Genomic DNA, 13969 nt, shown 5'->3' on the forward strand with positions numbered 1-13969 from the left:
TCTTTTATATGTTTGTACATAAAACGGCCTTGCGTTTTCTTGGGCTTTATATCTTTTTTGTTATTTCACTGTCTGTGAACTTATGTGTTGTTTGGTAATCATGTACATGTCATGTATTTTTCACCTGTGTTTACTTTCTGAGCGTGTACCATACCAAGTTATGCGAAAATATTTGTTTTCGGAAACGGAAGTCAACAAAACGAGGCCAAAGAACTGTTTTATTGGAAGTAGAATTTATGTATGCTCTAGCATATGCTGGCATACTCAAATTATGGACAAGACTGCGTGCGTGCGTGCGTGTGTGCGTGCGTGCGTGCGTGCGTGCTAACGCATAAAGAACCCACGGCGCACCACGCGCCAGTTCACAAACAATGCCTGGGGTAGCGCACGCACGCGATAAAAAATACGTGCCGCCGACAGGCAAGAAGAAAGCAAAAGTGAAGGCGCACGGGGCATGGGGAAGGGTGGAGAGGGAGCGGGTCGTCATAATAAAAAAGAAAAAAACAAACCGCTAGGCTGAGCAGGTGCCATGCGCCTGCTGTTTCTGTTGCCATGACAACGTAAACAATCGTGTGCGCCGCCATTTTGCCAAAGTATCGCTCTCATGCTAGGGCCATAACTGAAGGGGACCTTAGCGCTAGCGTCGAAAGAGCGTCTGCTCAAAAACAGCCAATGGAAGCCATGAGGAGATTCACCCCTGGGGCTCAGTCTCGCTTTGGATGGCGCGCCGGCTGGGCCATCAGTGCGTCCGCTTCAGCGCAAGCCTCAGATGCTACACGGCAGACTTCGAAACCTCAAGCAAATGCAAAGTTGTCTGCGGAAACACCGGAGCAAAGAGGCCAGATAAGCACCTTATAGAGAATCTTACCAAGCGAGGAAGCACGCCAAGATCGAAGCTACTGCAACCGCCGCCGTCGTTCAGCGACTCGAACAACAAGGACATGAAACCATAGATTCAAGCAACGGCATCCACAACGAACATTTGACGAACCATAACCTTCGGCTCGCGGTAAGCTCGACTGCGACGGCGAGGCTTCATCGCGACTTCACGAACAACCCGTTAGGCAGCGTAACGTGTGTGAAAGACTGGTCTAACCTTAAAGAAGTACTGTGTATAGTTATTGCAAAACCAAGCCAAACAGACCTTTCACTCGTGATAACTAGGTTTACAAGAGTTAAACCTCAGCCATTTTTTTTTCACCTATTAAAGCTAGTCTTCTCAAAAGGTGGTTAAGCTATTCCAAGCCTACAACCTTTTCCTTGGGAAAATGAAACGCATTCGTGACAAAGGATTGTGTCGCTGTCGTATGATAACCACGGGAATTTTTCAAACCAATCCTGCTGGCAGCACCTGTTACTTTTGTTTCTAGGAAATGTGTAGCTTTGAGAAGGAAGCAAGCGAAGGCCGGATGGAACCGACTCGTCCTCATTCGGTTTGCTCCGCGGTGGACTCTCGCCCACAAGCATGTGGGTGCTGCCTGCCTTGCTGAAGTCCACTCTTCCGATTTGGTCAAGTGACCCCGACGTCGAAGGAGTCTCTACGATGAGGCAAAATTAAGCTTTTTTACTTTGGCCTGTGTGTTCATCCCGGCAGATCTGTAATGGCTCGATGCGCATACTGAGAGGCTACCTTTCTTTTAAAGTTGGGAGGCGCACATTATAGACTCAAAACTGAACACAATTGGCCCGCGGAACATTCTGTGGACAATGGCGATGACTGGTTGCAATCGGACTGTAGTTATTACAAGGTCAATGTACATATGGCAGCGAAATCGCCATAGAAGCCCTTACATCCTGCAATGGCGGTTTGTGGAGGCACGCCAGCGACATTTGCATTTCGCGTGGCCAACTGCTCGGTGTCAAAAAATCAACGCTTGCCGTTCGAGGCTCGTTGCGCCAAGTCATCTACTGCGCCAGCTTACATCACATCGCACATACAAAGCACACATCGGTACAAATGAAGGGTAAGTTAGAATATTAGCCACAACATTGCGTAACAATGTAACCTGAATAAGCCAATCTGTATGTATAGGCCTCATTCTATAAAAGCATGCATTACACTGGTGAGCCTTGAGAGCACGAATTCATAGCAATGGGTTCACCCAGATTTTGAACGAAGCTCCATATGCACAAAGCTTTAGTACCAGCACACATCTGTTATTTCGATGTTAAGATAAAATCAACATTACACTGAGATAATTCACAAAAACCACACTTTCATTTTAACACAGCACGCGTGCCACCTGCAGCTTGTTTTCTAGTGCTGAACACATAGCTAAGGCATACTTAGTGAAAAGGTAGTTAAAAATGAAGTTACTGATCATAGCTTATAAGGTTAGCGCCATATATACTGTCAGTATTTTTTATGGTTGCGCATAAGAGTTTTGACAAGATTGCGGCGTTAAATACGGTCATACAGTCTCGGCATCTCCCAGTGCACGTCGCTACGCGCATAGTTCAGAAAGCCTGCACAGTTTAGTACTTATAATTGTACGTGGATGGAAGAAACCAGCCTGTGACCTCAGATTATTCTATTTTAATGGCATTGTCCATACCTTTTCAAGTGTTTCCATTGGTGACGTATCGGATGTATAATTTTCGTCAACTGGTGTTTTGCATTTAGTCGCGCTTCAATCGCACCACCATAATTGATGTCGCTACTCTTTGGTTTAGAACTGCATTTCAGCCTCGCCTTCGCGACCATGTGACCTTGGTCCTTGTCCGTCGGCGATATCTATTGCAGTCGCAAGCTCAGCCAGAGTTGCTGCGAAAGTCAGGAGACAAGTTGCTTCCAATGGCTGTTATTGTAACACAGTTTTATTCGTACGTCCCTCCTCCCTCACCAGCGACCTTCAGTCCTCCCTTTTAATAATAAAGAATTCATTGAGTCATTCGACAAGCCCTAGCGTCACAGCATGTTTCTTGCGTAATATGGCTGTTTTGCTCGGACTGAGACTGAGGAGAAACGCATAAGCGTTTCACATACGGTTCTTTCACATAAGCGTTTTGGTTCTGGCAGAAAAAAACTTCCTATCTTGTGTTGAGAAGCCGGCATCGTGCCGCACATACGACTCGCGTGTGCCACGATCCCTTCGAATCTGAGGCGAAGCAGCGCGGATTCATGGGCTATAAAGCCTGACAGGGCTTTACATAATTTACTGGCAGCCTCAACCGTGTAAAGTCCTTTCAGGTTTTCTAGCCCCTTCTCTCAGATAATGCTGGTGGGTGAAATGGTTAAAAGCTATGACCGGTCTTCCCTCAGGCATGTCGGGGACCAAATTTGACGAGGACGGAATTCGGCGCCGCCAGCCCGGCCAAATCGTCTTCGCACACACCGCGTCGTGCTAGCTATGCTGCCATAAAGATATAACGCGCAAAAGAAAAAAATTGTCTGGTGTTAATACGAAGGCAATTAATTTTTGTAAACCAATCATCGTTAATTTACAAGCAGCCTCAACCATGTAAATATGATCGGTTAACAAAAGTTCATAGTCTTCATGAGCGTTTGCCTAATATTACCACCGAACAACTTTGTCCTGTTGCGCGTTATTTTTTATCAAAGTAAAAATAGCACGATGCGGAGTGTGCGAAGGTGACATGTCCGAGAAGACGGCGCCGAATTTCGTCGGTGCCAAATTTGGTCCCCGACATGCCTGAGGGAAGACCAACCATCCCTATTCGGCCAGTACACCCACCAGCATCATCTGAAACAAGGAGCACATAACGCAAAAGACACGGGGAGGGATGAACTGATGGCCAACATTTTGTTTATTCGACATGCCGGCAACAAACAGTAGGCAGCGCCATGCCAGGCAAGGAGGAGCACTGATGAATAACAGAGGGAGGTCGGGAGCTGAAGCCCCGTAAAAGAAAAAACTCCGGAGGGGCTCGAGCCCCCTTGAACCCCTCCCCCTCCCGGTTCCAGAGTCCCTGCTAACAATTGCTATCATATCAGACGGCGTGGGGCCAGTGTATGTCCTACAGCTCCCACTTTAAACTTATTTTGAAAAGCCAATGAGAAGATGACCGACACGGCCGGTATCATCAAGTACGATACATATAGTGTTACTTATCTCCAAAGAAAAAAATTTACGGCGGCTTAGCTCAGCTAACCCTCGCTATGCAAAGCGAAAGCTTGTTTTAGCCTGGTTAAGTCTTAGTTTTACTTGGTTAACCTTTGACTTAGCTGTAACTATTATACTTAGATATACAATCATCGTCAAGTCAGGTATGAAGGCTGTGCCAAGGCCGGTGGCGAGAGAGACGGGTAGACACGCATCGTTCGACGGTGTGACGCCAGTTGCGCCACAGGGAAAGCGCGAGTGCTAGGCATGCAAAGAGACACCCCCAACGTGCGCAGCGTTAAAGCACAAGCGGACAGGGCGCGAACGCGGTCGATACACTGATCTCGACGGTGCGACGGCTGTTGCACTCCGGACCCTCTCCAATGTAGCAGTTCGCCGGGCGATATCCGCGGGGTGGTCAGACGCCGCGTGACAACGACGGCTCAAAGCTTCCCTCTCCCGCGCAACGCTCAGAGAAGACGGCCCGGCCTCGCTCTCATTCATGGCAAAGCTCGCACTGACTAGGCGAGCGCGGCGCTCCTTTTAGCCAGGCGCGCGGCAAGTCACGTGGTCAGGCGGCGACCCAGCTGCGGATAGCGCAAGCGCCAAGCCAGTGACGGCGGCGGAGCTCGGCGCGGCGAGTCACGTGATGCGTTGCCAAGGCGACGGCGCAGCTGCGGTCAAATGAAGGCTAAATTGCTGGCGACGTCGAAACTTGGCTCGCCATGGTTAGTAAAGTTTAAAAATAAAAATACGCGAATATGCAAGGCTGCACATATGCATTGAAATGCCTCTTCGCGAGCGCGTCTTCAACTCGCTTTCATGCCGTTATCGAAGTCAGTGATTTTAGGAATTTAGAGGAAGGCAGGAATAACAGCGTGTGTGATAATAACGCCTGACATTTGTACGTTTTCACCACAGAGATCGCTTTTTGTGAAAAAAAACACATATTGGAATTGGTCGCCTTGTATTTACAACTGCGTCACCACAATTTCAGCCAAGCCCTTTCTTCACAATATATCTGTTGTGACTGGCCGCAAAAAATGTTTCAAATGGTAAATTACGTAAGCTTCAAAAGCTTCCCCGCACTCAACTGACAGGTGGGTGATGAAGCGCGCCTGTCCACTCTGTGTTGCTTGTGTCATGAAACCTCGAGAGTTCCTGCAAAGAAACGCAAACGAGAACCAAATCAGAACTTACATGGGAAAAACAACCATTCTGTTGGAACTCCAAGTGATTAATACTACGCCTTGTCATTCAGCATACTGCTAAACCTAGTTGGGCTGGCGCAATTCTCGGTTACGCTAAAATTAGTTTGCAGAGTAAAAGAAGTCGCAGTTTCGCCCCGAAGGTGAAGCATCGATTGCGGTAGCAATTAACTAGGCAGCTATACGAAGTAAGAATAGTAGTTTTATCGGTCGTATAAACTTGGAAACATTTGCTGACGAAGTGAGTTAACAAGCATGGTGTCAGCGCGCACAAGCAAACATGAACACGACATTCGACGAGCGTGGACACTCGCTCTCAAAACACTGGTGTAAGCAAGCGCGGCAGCAGCGCGGGCGAAGTGACCTTCGTGCGGTCTATCGCTTCAACGCGAGAGGCGAGAACACAGCGCGCACAGATGTATGAGCCATCTGGAGATCCCATTAAATGTACGGCGGCGCGAAGGCTGCGCAAAGGCTGCGCAAAGTACGCACTTGGCGGAATCGAAGCCGCTCTCTCCCGCGCTGCCTCCCCGCTTTCCTCCGTATATGGCGCGCGAGATTGAGCCGCGATCGTTGGTTCCCCTTGCGCCCGCTCGCATCCAGGCAGTTGCCCACCAGGAATTCGCAAACATGGGTCTTGCACCATCTGCTCGGCCCATCGCCCTGATACCCACCCGGCTTCTTCGACTCCGCCCCGTCCCGCATCTTATTACCCACCATATTATATGACCCATCTGAATGGCGCACTGCTGACGACAAGCCCATTCGTTCTCACTGCCGTCGAATCGGGCACATTTCTCGGCATATCGCAGTAGCTGGAGTTCCCCGACCCAGTCTACTTATACTGCTTACTCTCGCCCCTCAGGTGGCCCTTCTCGTCCCTATGCCGCACGCTCCGATAATGCCGCCACTGATTCTCCTGCGCCGAACTTCACCTATTCTCGTTCACCTTCACCCCAACGACGACAATCTCGCTCTCCCCAGCCCCGTCACTCCTTTTCGCCGACTCCCTTAGGATGCCGCTCCCAACCAGAAAACTAGACGATGCAGCACCTAGAGTTGACGCTGCATTGCTCCCTACGCCGCCAAATCCTCTACTGACGTTGCCCACTCATCTGAACCTTCTTGACGTGCGAGTCGACGGTGTTTCAGTATCTGCTCTTATAGACATTGGGGTGCATTTGTCGGTAATGAGCGCTGGCCTTCGTAACCGCCTGAAGAAAATCATCACGCCCGCCGCGACGCCTGTTGTCCGTGTCGCCGATGGCGGAACAGCCCCCGTAATTGGTATGTGTGCCGCCCGCGTCTCCTCCGCCGATCTCTCCACTACCGTACTGTTCACAGTCATCGCCCACTGTCCCCACGACATCATCCTCGGCTAAGAATTCCTCTCCGCACATTCTGCTCTCATCGATTGTTCCGCCAGTACTCTCCGCCTTGACCTGCCTGTTCTGTAGCCCGCTGAACCACACCCCAGTCGCCTTAGTTCCGTCGACTTCGTTCGCTTGCCACCTTCGGCACTGACTTACGTTGACTTAGTGTCATCCCCACCAGTGCCCGACGGTCACTACATCGCGGCTCCTATGCCAGACGTACTACTTACACACGGGATCACAGTACCTCATACCGTTTTATCTATTACGGCTAATTGCGTCTGCCTGCCAGTGGTCAATTTTGGCTTGACGACACAAGTGCTGCCACGCGGGATGTATCTGGCCCAGCTTTCTTCATTCAAGGATCACTCAGTAGCATCTACTGCAGTAGACGACAATTCAGCCGATCCTCCTCTACCATCGCAGTCGGAACTTGTACCATCGCCGAATTACAGAAAATGATTGCGCCCGACATGCCGTCCGAGCACTCTCGTGAGCTCTACCGCATTCTGTTTTCGTACCACCATATTTTTGACTTTAACGATCTTCCTTTGGCCCAAACTACAGCTATCAAACATCGCATTAATACCGGCGATGCCCCTCCTATTCATCACCGCCCGTATCGAGTGTGTCACCGGCTGAGCGTCAAGTTACTCACGCAGAAGTGCGCAAAATGCTTGCCAAGAACATTATGGAACCGTCATGTAGTCCATGGGCGTCACCTGTTGTACTGGTAAAAAAGAAGGATCGCGCATGGCGCTTTTGCGTGGAATATCGGCACCTTAACAGGTGCCAAAAAGGATGTGTATCCCGTACTTCGGATTGATGACGCCCTTGACTGCCTCCACGGTGCTCGCTACTTCTCCTCTATTGACCTTTGCTCCGGCTACTTGCAGATTGCCGTGGACGATCTCGACCGTGAGAAGACTGCTTTTGTAACACCCGATGGTCTTTATCAATTTAAAGTGATGCCGTTCAGTCTATGTAACGCTTCTGCCACTTTTGAACGCATGATGTACTCCCTTCTTCACGGTTTCAAATGGTCCACATGCCTGTGCTGCTTGAACGACGTTATCGTATTCTCCCCAACGTTCGCTACGCCCCTCGTGCGCCTCTCGGCAGTCCTGGACATTTTTCGTCGAGCCAGTCTGCAACACAACGCATGGAAGTGCCAATTCGGCCTTCGCCAGATTACCGTCCTTGGGCATCTCGTTGAGGCTAACAGAGTACAACCAGACCCAGGCAAGATCCATGCTGTTACGCACTTCCCTGTTCCGAAGTGTGTCAAGGATGTGCGCAGCTTCATCGGCCTTTGTTCGTACTTCCACCGTGTCGTGAAAGATTTCGCGGCCATAGCACGACCCCTAACCGAGCTTCTGAAAAAAGGCGCCCCTTTCTAGTGGGGCGATAACGAGGCCTCTGCATTGTCGCATCTAATCGACCTTCTCACAACGCCTCCCGTTCTGGCCCATTTCGATCCTTCTGCGCCTACCGAAGTCCGTACTGATGCCAGCGGTCACGGAATTGGCGCAGTACTGGCACAACGCCAGCGCGGCAACGACCGTGTTATCGCTTGCGCCAGCAGGCTCCTCTCACCCTCGGAGCTCAGCTATTCCATCACTGAGCGTGAGTTTCTGGCCTAGTTTGGGCGGTTGCGAAGTTCCGCCAATTTTTATATGGCCGACCCTTTTCCTTTGTCACAGACCATCACGCGCTTTGTTGATTATGCTCACTGAAAGATCCTACGGGAAGTCTTGATCGCTGGGCCTTACGCCTCCAAGACTATTCGTGTACTGTCACCTAGAAATGTGGCCGACTACACAAGGACGCTGACTGCCTGTCTAACTACCCGGTAGACGAGCCTGACGACGCCCACAGTAGTACCGCGAACGGCATTTTCTCTGTGTCTGCCTTCGCTAACATCGCCGATGAGCAGTAACGAGACCTATCGCTGAGAGCACTCATCGAGCGCCTGCGCTTTACACCTACTGACGCATCCGTTCGCCGATATATCCTCCGGGGCGGCATTCTGTACCGAAGGAACTTCCTCCCTGACAGATCTGATCTTCTTCTAGTCGTGCCAAAACATCTACGACAGACTGTGCTCTTTGAGATGCATGACACACCCACTGCAGGACATCTTGGGGTAACCCGCACGTGCGACTACGTCCGCCGCCGCTTCTATTGGCCTGGTCTCGCTCGCTCCGTCTGACGCTATGTTGCTGCCTGTGATCCCTGACAGCGTCAGAAAACACCTCAGGTGCTACCTGCCGGTCATCTCCAGCCGATCACCGCCCCTCTGGAACCGTTCTTTCGTGTTGGATTGGACCTCCTTGGTCCCTTTCCCACGTCATCCTCTGGGAACAAATGGGTAGCCGTCGCAACTGATTAAGCCACCCGATACGCTATCACGCGGGCTCTCCCTACCAGTTGCGCCACTGACGTCGCGGACTTTCTCTTGCGTGACATTGTCTTACTTCATGGCGCTCCGCGACAGCTGCTTACTGACCATGGTCGTAACTTCCTCTCGAAAGTTACTGCCGACATTCTGTGTTCCTGCTCCACTCAACACAAGCTGACTACCTCATACCATCCTCAAAACAATGGCCTGACAGAGCGGTTAAACTGTACTTTTACCGATATGCTGTCCAAGTACGTTTCCAAGGGCCACCAGAACTGGGACATTGCCCTTCCTTACGTCACATTTGCGTATAATTCTTCCCGGCACGACACCACCGGATTTTCTTCATTTTATCTACTGTACGGTCGCGAAGCGACCTTGCGCCTAGACACGGCACTTCCTCCTGCTGCGACCTCAACAAGCGATTATGCGCGCGACGCCATCGCCCTCGCCGACCATGCACGCCCGCTTGCCCGTGCTCGGCTGACGGCCTCGCAAACCACTCAGCAGCGTCAGTACAACGCCCGCCACCGTGACGTACACTTTTCGCCTGGTGCGCTCGTGCTCCTGCGGTCGCCCTCTCGTCACGTCGGGCTTTTAGAAAAGCTTCTTCCGCGATACACAGGACCCTACCACGTGCTGTGCCAAGTGACTCCTGTGACGTACGAAATTGCTCCTGTGAGTTCAACCTTGTCCTCTACGCTAGCACCTAGTGATCTCGTGCACGTCAGTAGGCTAAAAGCCTACTGCTGCACTGCTTCCGAGTCGGGCCTTTAGTCGCTCCGGGACGGCGCTTTTGTCGCCGGGCCTAGTGCTACGGGGAACAGTATTTCCAATTACGAAGAGGCGAGCAGTGAGAACACGACGACGACGATTGAAGGTACGCGAGGGCTGTTGCCCCTCGGCCAAGTGCGGCGTATTCCCTTGTAACTATACTTGTATATAGCTTTTTGTCTGCGTCTTCCTACGTAACACTGTATGTATATATATATATATATATATATATATCTATATATATATATATATATATATATATATATATATATATATATATATATATATATATATATATATATAGATATATATATCCATGCTAAATGACCTCATAGGACCAAATCCTACGATCATTTGCCGCTGGTGCATGCGCACCAGTGGAAAATTACACTGCAGGCGATGGGCCTGATCACTGGCGTTCCCATTAAAGAAACAAAGCTTTCGGTATATTAATGCTTATGCACTGTAGCTGATTAGATCTCGAGAAGGTGAGGTTGACACATACGGTACAATTTGTAAGAAGCGAACGTAATTTTATTTTAGATTGGTAGGTATTTCAAGATAGGAACCAAGTTGAAGCCGGACAGCATGGACAGCCTGCTTTTTTGCACAAGAAGGTGTAAATTTTAGCCTTTCGCTGCCATTCGCACAGTCCTATTTTTGTGGCATCGTTTCCGGGCGCAGTATTCTTATGTCACTGCGTGTTATTATTATTTTATTTAACAATACTCTAGGCCTTTGCACAGGCCCAAACAGGAAGTGGATTGTAATATATACACATGAGCATGGGAAAAACAGGAAAAAAAAACATAATATATAAAGCAAAAGAAAAACTGCCATACAACAGCACTGGTATTCAACACAAGACACTTTTTTTGTTTCACATGAATCAGGGAAAAAAACAATTGCAATATTAGTCGTATAATATTCTTGTAGTTATCGTGGATCTATAAAACACCACTATTCAGCACATTGCAATATTTACATTTGAAATCATAAGGCAGCATGCAAACGCACGTGCACTAGTATCCAATCACTCAACCAATGCATTACCTTTGAACTACGCACTCAAATACTTTCATGAACAGCCAAAATATGGCTCCAATTTTGCGACAAAGCCATCCACAGAATCTGATTCTATAATTTCCTGTGGCAACGAATTCCAGATTTCAATTGCCCATGGGAAATATGAATATCTAAACGTGTCGCACTGTGTCGGATACTGCCTGATGTGTTTGTTATGGCAGGTTCTATTAGAGTGTCGGTGTGGTGGTTGCGCGTAATCTCGCTTATCTATATTAATGTTGTCATTACATAGCATAAAAAGAAATTTCATGACAGCCACACGACGCCGACAAACAAGGGTAGGCAGTGCTGCCTGGCTTCTAAGAGCACTTACGCTTTCGTGTCGAGACTATTTATGGTATATAAATCGCAACGCTTTATTTTGAATACTTTCTAATTTCTGTGAGAGTCCTTTCTGGTGTGGGTTCCACACTATGCTACCATACTCAAGAATTGGCCTTACTAAAGTTTTATATGCTGTTAGTTTCACATAGGATGGTGCTGCAGTTAATTTTCTTCGCAAGAAACCGAGTGTTCGGAAGGCCTTCGTGCATGTATTATCCATATGGGTATTCCATTTTAACGCGCTTGTAAAGGTTATGCCTAAATATTTTACTGTGTCAGTTTGTATTAAATCGTTGCCCATTAATGTATTATTGAACCTAAAGATCGACTTTCTATGAGTTATGGTCATATACTGTGTTTTCTTAAGATTAATTTCCATTCCATTTAGAGCATATTTTCCATCTTTTTTTCATAAAAAAGGGAGGAACCTTTTATCTGGGATAGCCTGAAATATGGAGCGTGACCGCTTGATTATATAATTTATTTCGTACGCTGTGATTGCATTTCGTGTCAAAGTCAGAATATCAACTATTTACATTTCATCAGCTTTTGCTTGCTGCTCACAATACATTACTTTAGGCTTTTTTTATCTTCTGTAAGAAATTATTAACCAAGAGCGTGTTTTAAGAATTTGTAACCAATATTGTCTCCAACGTCAAGTGTAGACAAGACCATTAAAGATAATGCCCTGGGTTTGATTCTATCCGCTTCTTCATGTTACCTGTAGGCTTCGTTTTAGAAAGTGTTTGCTATATTTTATTGTCGCAATATTTTTATTGTAATGAGTTTTCATGTACCACATAAGCAACATTTCATTTATATTCTGGCGCATTGAGTGCTAAAACCGCCATATGATTCGAGGCACGCCATATTGGGGACCGGATTAATTTCCGCCACCAGGAGTTCTTTAACGTCCACCTAAATCTAAGTACATGGGTGTTTTTGCATTTGGCCCCCATTGAAATGTGGCCGTTGTGGCTGGTGATCGAACCCGCGTCTTAGAGCTTAGTAGCGCAGCAGCTTAACCGCTGAACTACCCGCATGGGTAAAGCAACATTTCAGTGCAAGTACATACCATATTTCCCGCCTGATCGCCCGCTATAAAGCGCGAGGCACCAATAATATTATTCATCATCAACAAATTCTCTCCAGCGTGCCCGGGCTGGGTCTGATCATGCGCACGCGTGCTTTGGCTAAAGTTAGCAATGTACAACCGGGCCCAGGCCGGGCCCGGGCTTGGCATCATGGACCTGGGCTGCGGCCCCATAAAGCGAGCCCGGGCCGAAAAACCAGCCCATGCAGTGCTCTAATTTTTTAGTGCTCTATATGCTTTACAATTTACAGCTGATCTCAAGGAATGAACCATTGAGAAAACGGGCTAGGTTTACAAACTTCCCAACCAAATCAGCAACAGCAGTAAACGAGTGGCCAATCGACGTGTTTTTTCGTACAGATTCAGTTCATTTGATTACTGTTACAGATTTCAGACCAAGGAAGATTAACTGTATGCCCTGCCATATGGTTCGTACGCTCCCACACGACACGCGTGAAACGGCTAAAATGGCGCTAACCAGTAGGAAAGCACATGACAAAGCACTCACAAGGAGAGTTGCGAACAGAATACTGCGTGTGAAATGTCACCATGCGACGTGGAATGCCACGGGACGGAAAGTATCATTGCAAAGAGCCTCGACAGCTTCAAGACTCCCCCCCCCCCCTCAGCAAAAGCTTACCCCTCACAGAAAGCTTCTTGCAGATGGCCCCACCCGACACGAGGCAAGCAGCCATGGCGCTCACGGGCTCACTCAGTGACGGCGCTGAGCTCCAGCTGCCGTCGCGCGGTGAATACCGCTCCACGTTGGATACAATAGTCTTGCCTGCGATATGAATACCCCCATTCTTAGAGAAGGTGGATGTGCACGTAAACCTTATTCGCGCATTAATTTAAAGAACCCAATGCACCACGGCACGGACTACCTTTAACATCACAATTCCTTCGCTTGGGTCAACCTATTATTTGACGTGCCGTGAAATAGCGCTCATCTATGGCGTTCTAGACTTTATTGCTCTTTCTAGTTTGTTTGTACGTTTGTTTGTGCAAGCTTCTCCGCTGCCAATCTCCGTGTCCTAATGAAAGCATGACTTCAGACTTCTGAAGTTATTTTCGGTCATGTTGCGCTCGTTACTAATACATCCTCATTGTACTGCTATCAAGACTCCTCAAATCGCAAGACGTACTGAAATCGCAGCTCAATACTACTGGATGTGGTGCCCGTGTCGCATCAACAATTCAACCAGGCACCGTTCAGTCCTAAAGGCAGCGCAGGCGCCACAAACGCAAAGCTAGACAAATACACGCAGTTCGTAGATCAGAAGTAAAACATCGTGTAGCCCCTTAGCAGTCAGTCGAACCACAGAAAATGTAAAGGTCATGCGTATACGCACCATCGTGGCCACCGATGACGTACAGCTCATCGTCGAGCTGTGCAAGGGCGAAGGTGCTCCGGGGTTTCTTCAGGTGAGCGATGCTGTACCACTTCAGTGGAAGCAGGGTCAGGCTGCGCACCACTGTGACAACAGTATAAGAACATGGCATGCGAGTTAACTGAGTCATGGGCATGGTCATCCAACTATCTTCAGTTTATTGCCACCCGAGAAGAGTGGCAGATATGGTAAAAAGAAATACTAAACTGGGCTCTCGGCACGCTTTCCAAAATAAAATTTAGATCCGAAAATCCA

The 13969-nt window shown here is 48.5% G+C and overlaps 1 protein-coding gene across 5 annotated transcripts in view; it reads right to left on the reverse strand.

Annotated features, from left to right (window-relative positions):
• Positions 1 to 3745: 3745 nt before the first annotated feature.
• Positions 3746 to 13969, reverse strand: part of LOC142572983 (kelch-like protein 32) — a 33409-nt gene continuing 23185 nt past the window's right edge. For all 5 annotated transcript variants that reach the window (XM_075682464.1, XM_075682465.1, XM_075682463.1 and 2 more), the window contains 3 exons: positions 13676 to 13798; positions 12964 to 13107; positions 3746 to 5225 (listed from right to left, as the gene is read on the reverse strand). In XM_075682464.1, the coding sequence (XP_075538579.1) occupies positions 5206 to 5225; positions 12964 to 13107; positions 13676 to 13798 (287 nt within the window). In that variant the 3' untranslated portion in view covers positions 3746 to 5205. The remainder of the gene's footprint in view (positions 5226 to 12963; positions 13108 to 13675; positions 13799 to 13969) is intronic.

Source organism: Dermacentor variabilis, chromosome 2 (genome assembly GCF_050947875.1).
Source record: "Dermacentor variabilis isolate Ectoservices chromosome 2, ASM5094787v1, whole genome shotgun sequence".
Taxonomy (NCBI): Eukaryota; Metazoa; Arthropoda; class Arachnida; order Ixodida; family Ixodidae; genus Dermacentor; species Dermacentor variabilis.